Source organism: Leptosomus discolor, chromosome 9 (genome assembly GCF_034619465.1).
Source record: "Leptosomus discolor isolate bLepDis1 chromosome 9, bLepDis1.hap2, whole genome shotgun sequence".
NCBI lineage: Eukaryota > Metazoa > Chordata > Aves > Leptosomiformes > Leptosomidae > Leptosomus > Leptosomus discolor.
Window position 1 is genome coordinate 9,128,416 of NC_141399.1, and position 13,553 is coordinate 9,141,968.

General features: G+C 39.7%; 1 protein-coding gene across 1 annotated transcript in view; it reads right to left on the reverse strand.

The window, feature by feature from the left end:
• The window catches only part of PTPRG (protein tyrosine phosphatase receptor type G), a 405,981-nt gene that overhangs the window by 133,122 nt on the left and 259,306 nt on the right, over nucleotides 1–13,553 (reverse strand). The window contains exon 5 of the mRNA XM_086470025.1: nucleotides 5,019–5,114. Coding sequence (XP_086326151.1) covers nucleotides 5,019–5,114 — 96 coding nt within the window. The remainder of the gene's footprint in view (nucleotides 1–5,018; nucleotides 5,115–13,553) is intronic.

Consider the following 13,553-nt stretch of genomic DNA (forward strand, 5'->3'; position numbering starts at 1 on the left):
CCTGAGATACAGTAACTAATCACTGATGGTTTTCTTCGCAAATAATTAAATAGATTTATATGCCCTCCCTGTAGGAACAAGAATTCCATCACCACCTCCTGAATTTCTGAGCTATCGAATATTTGATGAGTGCTTAGGGAATCAGTATTGTGTCTTTTCACAGCAGTAATCAAGGAGTGAAGTATTCTCTGATGTAATGAATCTACTGCAGGCCCAAAAGATGAGTATTTCAAATGCAAAAGCACTATGTTTGTTTTGAACACATTTAAGTTTGGCTTTAATAAAGCAAGTAGTGAAGTGTGCAATGAATTATATTGTTAGATGGTTAAAACAGAGCTGTGCAGTATGTCTGAATGCATTTAATCCAAGTAATTACTCATTTTAAATGTGACTTGTAAATACGTATTACAAGTATGTATACGAATGGATGACTCAGAAACCAGTGCGAGATCTAGGCCTTCCCTTCCACTCCTGGCTTGCTTCAAAGCCGTCTCAGCCTGACAATTAACCAAGCCCCGGAGTCAGAATATCATTAAGTACAAGTTGAACCTTATGCGGGCTGAAATTAAGCACGTGCACCAACTATTCAAGTTAGGATCATTTAAATTGAGACTGAAGTGCCCTGCTGGACTGGGACCTGCTATGTGTGTCAGCAGATCCGTGGATCTCAATGCGCAGCCGTAAGCAGCTTTTAAGAGGTTCACAGAACAGTGAACCCCTGCAGATGGGTCCCATCACTGTGGTGTTACCATTTCTGCAAATCCAGAAGCCTTTACTGCAGACCGAGGAGACTGTTGGCGGGAGGTAATGTATGTGAAGTTACACATCTTCCATTAGCACTAGTTGCACTTTGAGAAAACCAAGTAACCCCAGTACTGACAGGAATGGTCATACTGTTTTGTCCTGAAAAACTTGCCAGGAGGCAAAGTGAAATCATTGGCATTATCTCATTTGTCTCCAGAAGGTTTGGATTTTTGCTAAAATAACAAGTGAGTTCTCTTTAACAACAAAAAAACAAGAGCTTTTTGACTCACATTGCTGTTTAACATCCTGACTCACTCTCCCTCTTGAAACATACTGACTTTTTCTCATAGACATTCCCACTTTAAGAAAAAAAAGCTGGTTTTCCCACTGATTCGCCTACCCTCAATGGGCTTTAATACTTAACACCAGCAGGCTGGAGTTCCCTTCTTCCCTTTTCAGCTTGTTCCAGCTGAATAGCTTTTAAAATAATTTGAACTAAAAAGATCAGAGGTTCCAGAGTCACTTTGCTCCCCTATTACACTCACTAGCCTCAGTGAGGATGAGAGAGGATCTTGAAGTAAACACCACAGCATGGTGCAAGGTTTTGTTTGTTTACTGTTTGGTTTTTGTACAGTGAAGCACCTCATTCTGCCCCAAATACACAGCTACAGAAGAAAAGTCTACAAGAATTTTCAGCACAGGTAAACCATCTGTCACTTTGCTATTTCCTGCACTCCCCTGTACGTACAATAGTCCCCAGCACGATGCCTGAAGTGATGCTGCGGCCAGAGAAGAGAACAAGTATTATGGGACCCTTTTCTGCAACATATCTTTTCAATGTACAACTTGTAGCCCGATGCAAAAACCAGCTTGCAGAGCCCAGTTAGAGATTTCAGGCCGGCTCATCTCATTAGCAAATTGAAAATACCTACTACAGAGTCCCCACAGCGCTATTTTATGTGAGACCCTCTGAGGGGCTATCCACAATGAAACACAGAGACGATCAATTATAGCAGTTTTTGTATGCAAGACTTGTTTCCTGAGTTTAACTAGTAATATTTTTTTTATTATTTGTCAGGTCAACTGACCTGCAGCATGCAAACAGAAATAGAATTTATCAGCAGAATTTATAACGAAAGCAATGAGAAAAGCATAGAATTAATTAGCAATTACAACAAAATTCCAAGTGCTTCAATTATCCAAGTTCAGAACCAATGTACTCTACCTGGAAATTGCCCCTGAAACAGTGAATTCAATAAGGAAAATTCTTACATAGTCCAAGTTAAATTATTTAAAAAAGGAGGAAAGAGGGTTCTTAATTATTTAATGTTTCACCAATAATTATATAGTTCAGTATAATGTTCACTCACTGGAGAATCTGATTTTCAAAGGAACATTTGTGAACATCAGTCAAACAAAAAACACCTGCCAGACGATAAACTCAGTCAGTGCAGTACATGTTCATTCCAACACAGCATTAACGCATTAGCAAAAATCCAAGTCTTGACTTAATGGCAAACCTATCAAATAATTTCTGTGTTAAAATATTTACATAGAAAAGCATGCACAATTCTGTTTTCTAATGTATTTGTGAAAAAGAGTATGACCTCTGTTGCTACAATTTCTAAAGCTGTGTTCTAGCTAAATGAGTTAGAGATGGGACTACAGCTCTGGAAAATAGCAAACTACAAAATTAGTACTGAAATAGCCGAAGCTGCCAATCAAAGTGTGGCCATGCACATCTTAGGGACATTTAATTCAGGAGTTACTAAGAATTAGTTTTAAAAGACAGCTTTTAAATTAGTTGCATGAAATACTAGCCATGGTAAGCTTATCCGCACGGTGGTCCTGGGGAGCAAGGCTAAAGGAACACCAAGTATTTCTGAACAAAACCATCTGTAAAGGTTTTTCCAAGTCACGGTTCACCAGCTCCAGCACACAACACACAGTTGAGGGAACTAAAATGGCACCTTGGTCAAACGCACTATGGATCTGCCACGGATTATCACCCTATGTACAAAATCTCAAGCTCTATGGGACAAACTCTGGAAAACTCTCATGATGGGCAAAACAGCAGTTGCCACACTGAAGTCCTTAGAGTTTACTTACACGGGCCAGAATTCAGCACATGCCCTTCCAGAATGGAGACTTGGGGCACTACAAATCTTCCTGGCAGCTTTCCGTCTTGGAGCAGAGCTACCCAGAAGGAAGACCTGATATACTCAGGAGTTTAACGGCACGCCACTGATTTATCATTTCAACCCAAAGGCAAGGAAAAAAAAAAAAAAAAGAATCCATTTCCTTGCAGCTGCAACACAGGTTGTCCCTGGGTCACTTTGCCAAAGAATTACCTTACCCCAACTCTCTGGAAGAGATCAGAGACTGTTTATCAGTAATGGCTTCAGATTTCATGGCTCCTGGAGCAGAGGAGCCCAGCTGCACCATCATCCAGACTTTACAGCCTAATGTCCTGTGGCCTGCAGGGCTAGAAATGATGAAAAGTATAGATTTCTGCTTCCCTGAGGGGACTGCAATATTCGATCGTGGTCTTAAAGAGCTTGAGGTCTCTTACAATCAAAGATGGCTTTTTAAACAGCATTACAGACTATTTTAGGTTATTTTTAGTGAGTTTAATGGCTCCCTTGGAATCGTGCAAAGTGGGACTTGCAGTAAGCGCAGCACCTGGCTTTGCAGGTGGGGAATACAAAACACAGCCCTACTACAATTTTAAGATCCTCTAAAAACAGGGTTTATAGAATAAATGTCATATACAGACTAGAAAATGGTGTGACATGGGGCAGTGCTTCACATAGCTTATGTGAAGCACATCAGGGTAAATTAGCAATTAAATTCCAGACAGACGATGCCACAACCATGTATTGCACACCATGGCATAACACATGCTCCTTCTGACATGGCACACACATAATGTGCAGCTCTTCACTGTGGTATAAAATCAAGGAACAGTGCCTTTGGTTGTTCTGTTTCTAAACTTCTGTCTTGAAAGGCCAAATTCAATTTGCCCAATGCTTCCCACCGCACATCAAGATTAGGAAGTCTGGGGAATCATCCTGCTATGCCACTGCAAATTATCGCAGCTCCACCAACTCTACCCTAACATGAAACGCCACAGAAGCGCTCAGAATTCAACAGTGATGAATTTAACATGTCTACTTCCAGTAGCCTGATGTCAGCAGAGTTACAGCAATTTATGCAATACAAGGATCTGTCCTTTTCTCCTTATCAAAGCATTTGATCAAACTCAGTGACATGGAAAAAGACAACCTTACTTAATTTGAGCAGGAGAGTCAAGCTTGTCACTCTAACATCATAAGAAAACGGGAGGTATTTACATATGGGTACTTGCATATTCTTTTTTATCTGGCTTCACAAAGATAACAGTAAGAATGTTTTCTTCCACAGTAAGAACTAGTGTGAAACCTCACAGAGGACCAGCATTTTCCCTTGCTCTTCCCTCCCTCCTTTCCTCTCTTTTGAAAAAGCAACACCTTGAGATATTTCAAATCTTCATTAGCCACTTCCCTGCCTGTGACAGCCTGGTGGTATGGAGTTACTCCAACTCCCTCCATTCAATTCACCCTCAAGTCAGAAAGGAAAAACTCCACTTCCGATGCAACGTGACAAAAAGCCCACATCACCAAACACCATTGCCAAGTGGCTTGACCTGCCAGACACCGCAACCAGCAGTCTCTACCCCATGCTGCAGTTCTCGAGCATGTCGAACCAACAAATGAGCTAACTGAGCAGTCACGCTCTTGAAGATGCATTTTAAAAAAGGGGATGCATAAATTCACTCGCTTGGAAACCTGGTCTGTTCAAGAACTTGTTACTATGACAATCTGCAAGAAGCTGCTACAGATAAGATTGATGAAACTTATTGATTAATTTTCTCTCAAGCTATGTTTGAATTTTAAGTTTTCTCTAAACAGAACCAGTTCGTGTTGGTTTGTTAGTATTCCAGGGACCGCAGCAATGTGCTTCAGCAGTGAACGAAGTTCCATGATAAATGTGTTTTCCAATATGCATCTGTAAAGTAGCTATAAAATCAGAACAATTCATGCAAAATTTTTCATTACGTTTTTAAATATACTTATTTACATTTTAAATCACACACAGACAATGTGAAATATCTTTCACTTAGACAGGTGGGAACAAGAAAACAGATGCATCCATTAAGCTTGAAACAATTCAATGAATTAAATAGTACTTGGTGAATGCTTTGGTTTATGGATATAGCCCTTGTTCAAACTTACTTGAAAAAACACGGCCATGGCTCCTACTACCCTGTTTTCTAGAACTGCTGTTCCAAAACTGTCAAAGTCATCAGGATTGTAGAAGTAGATCTGCATCTGTAAAAATTAAAAACAACACAATCACATTAGTGTTGATTCATACAGCTTTCAAACGAGGTAATGCATACAAGTTGTACGTAAACCCAGTGTTACGAACCTGAGATAAAGGGATTCTGCTGAACAATATTGTTTAACTAGCATCTTGATTAATAGCATGACTGCCCTACTGGGACAGTAACCAGGGAACAGTTGGTGCAATGCATTTTAATACCAAACTCAAGGATAAACACTATGGTCACTTTGTTTAGATGCTAAACTTTGTGCTTTCTGCCAGGATCTCTTCATTTCTTTGCTCATTGCAGGCTCATCTCCTGGCCTGTGCTAAACATATTTATCTCAAAAACCATAGAGAATTTTTGAAAAGGATTTCAACGTTTAGAGTTATTCCTTTACTCCTAAAGCAATTTGTAAGATAAAAGTGTGTCTCTGTAGCAATGCATTTTTATGAGCCTCTGATATTCAGGACTATCAGTTAGGGTCAGGCTTCTCCCTGACTTCAGTTAAATTTCATGACTTTTATTTCCAAAGCGTTAGTATTCGGCAAAAAGTATAAGACAAAACCAGAAATTTTGATGTCTTTTCAGGATGAGTACTAAATATTAATAACTAGGCAAACCCAAAGTGAAAGCAGGTGAGAACAATGATTACCTCCAAACAGCAAATGTCTGAGTTACACAAATATAAGAGGACCAAGAAATAGCTTCCTTCATACACTCTGCTCTTGAACAATTCCACTTCACTACACACATATGCCACAAATAAGGGCAACTCACAGAGGCCTGTGGGTGCTACCGCTCTTAATTTCCTGTATGGTTCTTGTTCCATTTACTGCATTAGCTGAGCTCCCACTTCTGCCAGCTGTCCTAACACACTGCTGTTTCTCCAGCAGTTGTTCAACCTCTCCATTCCCAAAGAAGCTCCTAGTGTTGGTCCATCTGCATCAGCCATGATTTGCTCCAAAGGACCTGGTTGATATCCAGAACACACAATGCTCCCTTCTCAACATTACACCACGCAGGTGTGTACATTTCCATAGAATAAATTCAGCACTGGTAACATTGGTTTTATGTGTGCTCTACACGTTACAAATCAAAACCACATGCCTGATGGTAACAGCCAAGCACAAGAACTAGACTTTGCAGTGGTTGCTCTTGTGGCCATTTCACAATCCATGGGGGCGAGACCACAGCAGAACGGTTGGCCAACGTGTACACTCACTCGTGCACATTGACTCCAGAAAAAAAAAAATCCGTTCCTGGCTATGAACCAGGAACGGACCCATCAGGCTTCTCTGCCACTGGCCTCTTGCTGAACCCGCACATTTGCTCCTGCTTCTCTCCTGCCCATCATCCATGACCTGGCCTGTTCAGGCTTTTCGCAGCATTACTAGGTGATAAGAAATAGCCACACAGTACATAGGTAAATGGAGATGTAAGGTCTAGCTGAGACTGTCCATGTCTCCTGACACACAGCCGGTCTGACCGTCGCTCCCCCCTGCAAGTCTGCAGACAGATGCTCTGCTGGCACCAGTAACTTGATCAGGGCTGTTTGGGTTTTTCCAAGATAGTGCTCCATGACAAATCTGACCGTATTCACAAATGCAAGTGGTTTTCCCATATTCTGAAATTTTGGATGGTGCCAGATGAGATGATACTCTTTTATCTTGCTCAGGTATGTTCCTGCTCGTATTTAGTGATTCCCAGGCTTCTGACTGTATATATTGGCTGTAATGTATAATACTGGCAAAGTACCTATACATCTAATAAAACATCACTATATAGAGAAAAGGCCAAGATGAAGATCAGTCTCTTCAGAGGCAGAAGTACTTTTTTCAGCAGGAGGATAAAATAAGATCACACTCCAAATGGCTCACAAAAAATGAAAAAATTGTCTGGCACTCACTTTAGCTTCATAAAATTTGAAAGCAATTTTCTTCCCCTATTTTGGCCTTCCTATTCCCAGTGTATTCACAGCACACACAGGGATGCTGATAATCTCTCACAAAGTTTGTGGGGCCTCCAGGTTCTGACAACTTGTGCTTTGAACAAATGTAGACTGAGGTACAGCCATTTATTGATGTAGAAATTAGAAACAGTTTGTTTCAGGTAGAATTGCTTAAACTTCAATTTAGCCAGCACAGACAAAAGCTCACAAAACACTCACAAATTACATTTTACTTCCCTTTAAAATAAAGACTAAAATTAGGTATACCTTATATAAAGCACCTCACTATATAGTTCTCATAGGAGTTTATGAAGAAAAGTATCACTGAATGAGTTCAGCATATGCCAAAATCATTTTGGATCAATTTTGCTCACGGCATTTTAAGGAAATTAATTTTTACAATACACTTTTGGATAGCAGTGCAAAGGGCTTTGGTAAAAAAGTGCTTAATTCAGATCCCTCGTCTCAGCAGTGCAATTTCACAGACTAATCAAGAACCACACTCTGCCTTGATTACCATACGCATTGAAACATTTTACCACTGCTCCCTGGTGTTTTTCCAGAGAGCATGGTTCCTCCCTCTGCATCCATCAAGTCAAGGGAAACTGTCTTGTATGAAAAATTATCATCATCTGTCATACAGTAGCTTCCTTATGTGTTCATACAGCTAGAAGGAACATTTTAGAAGTAGAAACTCCCAGGAATTGCTGTTATATAATTTACACACGCATACACTGCAAAAACAATGTTAAGAAGATGGTAAAGTTACATCTTCAAAGCTGCATGGTTCAGGCTGCTCATAAAACCACACCTGGACGCCACTGAGCATTAGTATTATGACAATTTTCTAATTAGGTGATCACATATTGTTCTGTTCCGTAATATAGTCTCATCTGTTTTCCCCAATTTACAATAAAATGTAAATGTATCGAACGTATTTTTGTTCTTTTATATATAATATACATACTATTGAGCGCATTTATCAGTAGATATTTAATTTAATATTTTCTATGGATGGTATAATGTTCTTTATGTACAAATCGGGAATAAGACAGTTAACCATAAAATTAATTTCACTGCATACTTAAGTGGCCTAAACATGTTAGAAAATTTTCATTATTACTCCTTATTATATAATTAGTATATACAATATATGGTGCACTTTGCATATAAATGACTTCTGCTGTCTCTGCCTGGTACATAAAAAGCAGCAGTACAGAATGCAACAAAGGGGCATTTAAGCCAAAGAAAATTTGGATCATCTTATAATATGCTACTTATGAAGTGCAGAACGGAGCATCATCCAAGGCTGCGCATCCAACCTGAATTGTGGCACTGCCTAATTTCAGCACCATAAACCATCATTTTCTTGTACATTTTTGCATGTGATTTCATAATAGCTTCTATTTACCAAAATCAAATATCTATAGATACACATACACACTTTTAAAGTCTCTGAATTCCTTAGCAATGGGAAAGCCTGAAATACACTTTGTAGTTTCTATAGCGTGACACTGTCTGCAGTCAGAATGCTCGGTTCCCCACATCCCCGCTGTTAGTGCTCCAAACAGCCTTCCCAGTGGCATAGGCCCCAGAGGGCATAAGAGTCCTGTTCTGTTATGGCACAATATACTAGGCTCGTAAGTCTTTCACATCTAGCCCCGTTACATCTAACAAGGCTGGGAAAGGTTTACACAGACTTCCTTAATCTCCAATGTGCAATGCAGCAGTGTGCTTGCGTCTACCTTGTAAAGATCTATTATAAAAAAACATGTAGTGTCCAAGAAAATTGAAATTTTCAGTATTTTGATACGGCTAAGCTGAAACAAACCATCCATAGCAACACCAAGGCACTTTTCTTGCAGGAAGACTCCCTCTGTCCTAAAATGCTACCAACAACTACCGCAGCTACAGAGCTTTACCAAGGCAGGTGAGAGGGTAAGAGTTTGCTTTTAATGGAAAAACTTTATGCTTTGACACTCTTCACACTCTAAAATAGTAGAACTGTTTTCATGCAAACTTGAGAGAGATTTGCTGTACACCACAAATTAAGCCTGAAAAAATCTCACTGAATCCACAAAATCTTTGGACTGTTACAAGTGCCTTAAAACAGAGGATCAGAAAGAAGACCCTCACCCTGCCATAACCCAGGAGATAATTGCCAGTCACCCTGTAAAACCATGTCATGTTTTCTAGTCTCTTCTGTCCAGGAAGATCCAGTGCCCAACCATTACAGGTTCCAAGCACTCCAGACTTTTTTCCAGCTGTCAATGCTTACACAAATGAATACACCACATACATCCAACACTCGAGTAACTCCCTAGCCTGGAGCATCTTTGCCTCTATGCTTGCACCAGCTACAACACCCCTTCACCATGCCCTGGGGCAGATTATCCCCTCTTTCTTGGGGTCAGTCTACTCTTTGCAGAAACACCTTTCTTCACCCAAGTTCTTCCAGGCTCTACATGAATCTGGTGTTCCGCAGACCTGGCAAAATCTCAGGCCCTGCTCTGTGCTTATGAGATTTTGACTCAAAACTGGGCTACCACCACGCTGACCTTGTAAGGACAGGCTGTCTAAAATGTGCATGTGTATTACAGAGAAATACTGCCCACGAGAGATCAGTTCTGATTTTATTAAGTACAATTGCCTCTGAATGACTAAACCCTCTTTATGAAATGTCGCTGGCTTGCAAAAACTGAGCCTGCTTTAAATGAATGAGTTCTTGCCACCCATCCACAAATAAAAGGCTCCTGCTCTCTGCTCAGATGCTCCTCCTCTGCTTGGCAAGACAGACATCCAGACAGAAATCACCATTCCTGTGCATGACACCTTTTTGCTCTTATTACCACACTATAAAGGCAGAAAGTTTACATCCAATACAGACTATCATAGCTAAACTCATTCAGCACTTATGAGAGAAAAGCCACAATGAGCATTTGATAGATCCCAGAAGATGTGAGCGAGTTCAAAGCAATTCTAAGAGACTGGAAACCAAGCAAGTACATTTTCCATAGAGAGATGCCAAGTATTTTAAAAATAAATAATTGAGACTTTTAAATTGGGCTGCTATCACCCTGTACAACCTCCTACAGCAGATTTCTCTTTAGATTAAAAAATGAACAAAGGCTCATTGTGCTGTCACAGATGTGGAGTAGAGAATTTTCAATAGTATCGTGAATTCTGGTGGAAGGGAAAAGACCATCGGAATTAGCTTTCCGCTCATTTCCTTCCAGCAATCCAAGGACTACCATGCAATTTAAAGCTAAAAAAAAAAAAAAAAGTTTTATAGGCCAGCCAATTTTTTGATGAATCAGGTGGCAAGACACAGAAGGAACAGCTATGTGGTTTACTATGTACTGCTTTAGAGACTATTTTCAGAAGAGCAAAACACACAGGCATCACAGGTAGACTGAAAATCTTCGCAGAGTGGCCAAACAAAAATTTTGAAATGTTTGCTTTAAACGATGGAATCACTGAATACACTAATTCTTAATTAGTACACCTTTGGTGCTTGTATTATAAGAGTACATTATTCTCAGCTACTTTTACAACTGGATTTAAAACCTCTCGCTCAAAAACAAATTCTGTGCTAAGGTTATGACTCATACATGATTTTTCTTAATTGAAAGCTCGTATGTAACTTCTGCTTTAAACATGTGCATAGATTTCTAGCAAACCGGATGATGTGATCCATTTGGCTGGAATAAAAATTTTCTACAGACATAATGTAATCTTCACCGCAGCACTGAAAATTCAGAATAACTGTCCTGCAGTCTGTGTGTTTACTGGAGTGTGAGATATACACTGGGGCAATAAAGTCTGATATTTGATTTCTCATTACATTCTCTTTAAAAAACCCATGAAACTTATCATTTTTAACATATTCAAAATCTTCTTAGAAAAGGCAGGGGGGAGGGGGGGGGAAGAGTGAATCGTGATGTTTTCCAGTTCTCCTACTAGAGCTTGATGTAATAACACAAAGTATACAGCATTCTTTTTAAAAGATAAAGTTGAACAGGAGCAGATAATGGCATGTTTTTCCTGCCTAGTCTATTATTCATCAGTGATTTTTTTTCACTATAGTTAGGCAGGTACAGAGATGTATTTTGAATGTCATAACTTATTATTTTACAGTGCCTAAAAGCGTGCTGGGTAAATTGCAAAACAAAGAGTCAGACAGGGTCTTTGCCCTAACATAATTGCAACTTGATAATGAACACAATGCTAGGCTGAAAAAAACGAAAGGAGTTGAAACAACAGGAAGAGCAAAGATCATACAAGTGAAATAACAGAATTTAACTCAATTTAGACAATCACATGCCTTAGAAGTATGGTACATTTCCCTTTAATCTTTTTTAATAGTACGCATTATTATTGCTTAGTTGTCTACAAACAATGCAGTAGGTGTATCTATGTTGTAAGTTGAGATGAAGAGATTTCATAGTCGTTTTCAACCTGAAAGTTGGTAGTTGTTGCATGTTCTGCCCCTAACTCTGAACAGCATTTAAACCTGTGAGTGGTCCAGTAACAGCCCAGTAGGAACAGTGAGGCAACATGATGTTCGTAAGATTGCCCTGGGCTTTAATGCATTGTTGGATCATGGCCATATCACTCTGTATCTTAAGTGTTAAGTCCTGAATGTTAAGAGAGAAGTACCTTGGCAAGCCAGAAACTTCCCTGATTTCTAGTGCCAGAAATAAATACCCCCCAGGCCTGCTCCCATCCCACACAAGAAAATCCATCTCACGTATATACACTGAGTCATTACACAATAAAGGCATATTTGATGCTAAAAAGCCGTATGTTGCATTAATTTGTATTTCAGTAATATGAAAATAACGGTTTCAGTGTTTATGCTTTCCATAACATGAAACTTTTTTGCAATTGCTTTGTACTCCGAGTAACAGCCATATGATTCACCATGAAATGAAGTCTGGAAAATCGTTTTGGATAAATGGAACTATAAATTCAATAGAATTTCCATGACAACATAGATTGCAACACTCCACCACAAGTAAAATGTTATAAATCATTCAAAACCAACAAAAAATCAGCAGTAAGTCTTCTCTTTCACAACACACAAGACCCCTGAATAATAGAGCTGTGGTTATTACCTCCCCATGCAGTGCCTCTCATTTCTGATCCTCTTCCTTGTTACAAGTGCTGTTTCATATCTGACCTCCTTCCAAACACAGGAAATTATAATACTAACACTTTAATACTAAGATGTAAACAAGAATTGAAGCATAATGAGCAGAAGGCTTTTTTGAGCCTTTCCTCCTTTCCTCATCTTCTAAAAAAATGTTTGAATATCTTCATCCTGTGGTAATTATACCTGGTATCCAGATACATCACAGCATCTTGTTAGACTCACAAAATTAGGAGGCTCTTTTTCTGGAAACGTGGGTGGTAAGTGTACAATAGGGTGCTCAGTCAGCTCGTAAAAAGGATGTGAACCACATGTCCAAGAGGTGGAAGAGATCCAAGGGGAGGAGGAGGTAAAAATAAAAAAAGGATAAAAGATTACTCCACACAGCATTGCTCATTTGTACCCCTACATCAGAGGGTTCCTGGCATACGGTATTTCATGTAAAGTCCAAGGATCTGGAATGAAGTTATTCCAGGAGGACCTTCATTGCAATTAAAAAACTTCTGTGGCTGTTGCCTTCAGGCCTGTGAGAAAAACCTTGAAAACACGAAGCTGCTTCCCTCCTGAAAAAATTAAGAAGCCCATAAAACCAAATGAGAGACAAATAGCTCAATATTCTGATTTTGAGGCAGAAGTGGGAGTATTTCTTACAAATCAGATCTTTTGGTAACTTGAGAAGAAGCTGCAACCCTCTAGTCCTTGGATTCCAAAGGCTCATCTTACCAAACTACTAGAGAGTTTCTGCAATCTTGCATAAATAACTGCCCATTTTCGGGCCTTGTTTCCTCCTGTGTAAACTACTGTCATTGCCCATCCCTCCTTTAACTGGACATTTCACAAAGAAAAATACGAAAGATTGGAAATAAATGGGAAGAATGACAAGCAACTGAAAACCACGTGAAATAAACCACCATTTGGAGTGGTATTGGAAAAAGTAACTTTGGGGTTGCTATTTCCTTGATGTTGCAATAAGTGAGAGTCACACAAGTACCTCATGGAGATAGTACGTTTCCTCTTACTACTGGTACCAACTTCTAAACAGCTCATATCTGACACAGAGCTGATGTTGCAGGGCTTCAGTACAGACACTTACTGTAAGGTGCTGCATCCACATACCCAAGGGTATCTCCCAGGCTCCTGGAGGTCAGCTGGGGTCTTTCACTGGTCTTTATCTCCGTTATGAGGCTCTGACTCTGCCAGAGACTTTTTTGGTTTACTTATTGAGTAGTTCTGAGTCTCATCCATTGTGGCTTTGTCTAATCGTGGCATATTCCAAACAAGACAAGCAAGCGCATGCATGCGGGTACATGCAACGCTGAGACTCCAAACTTTCACAAAAA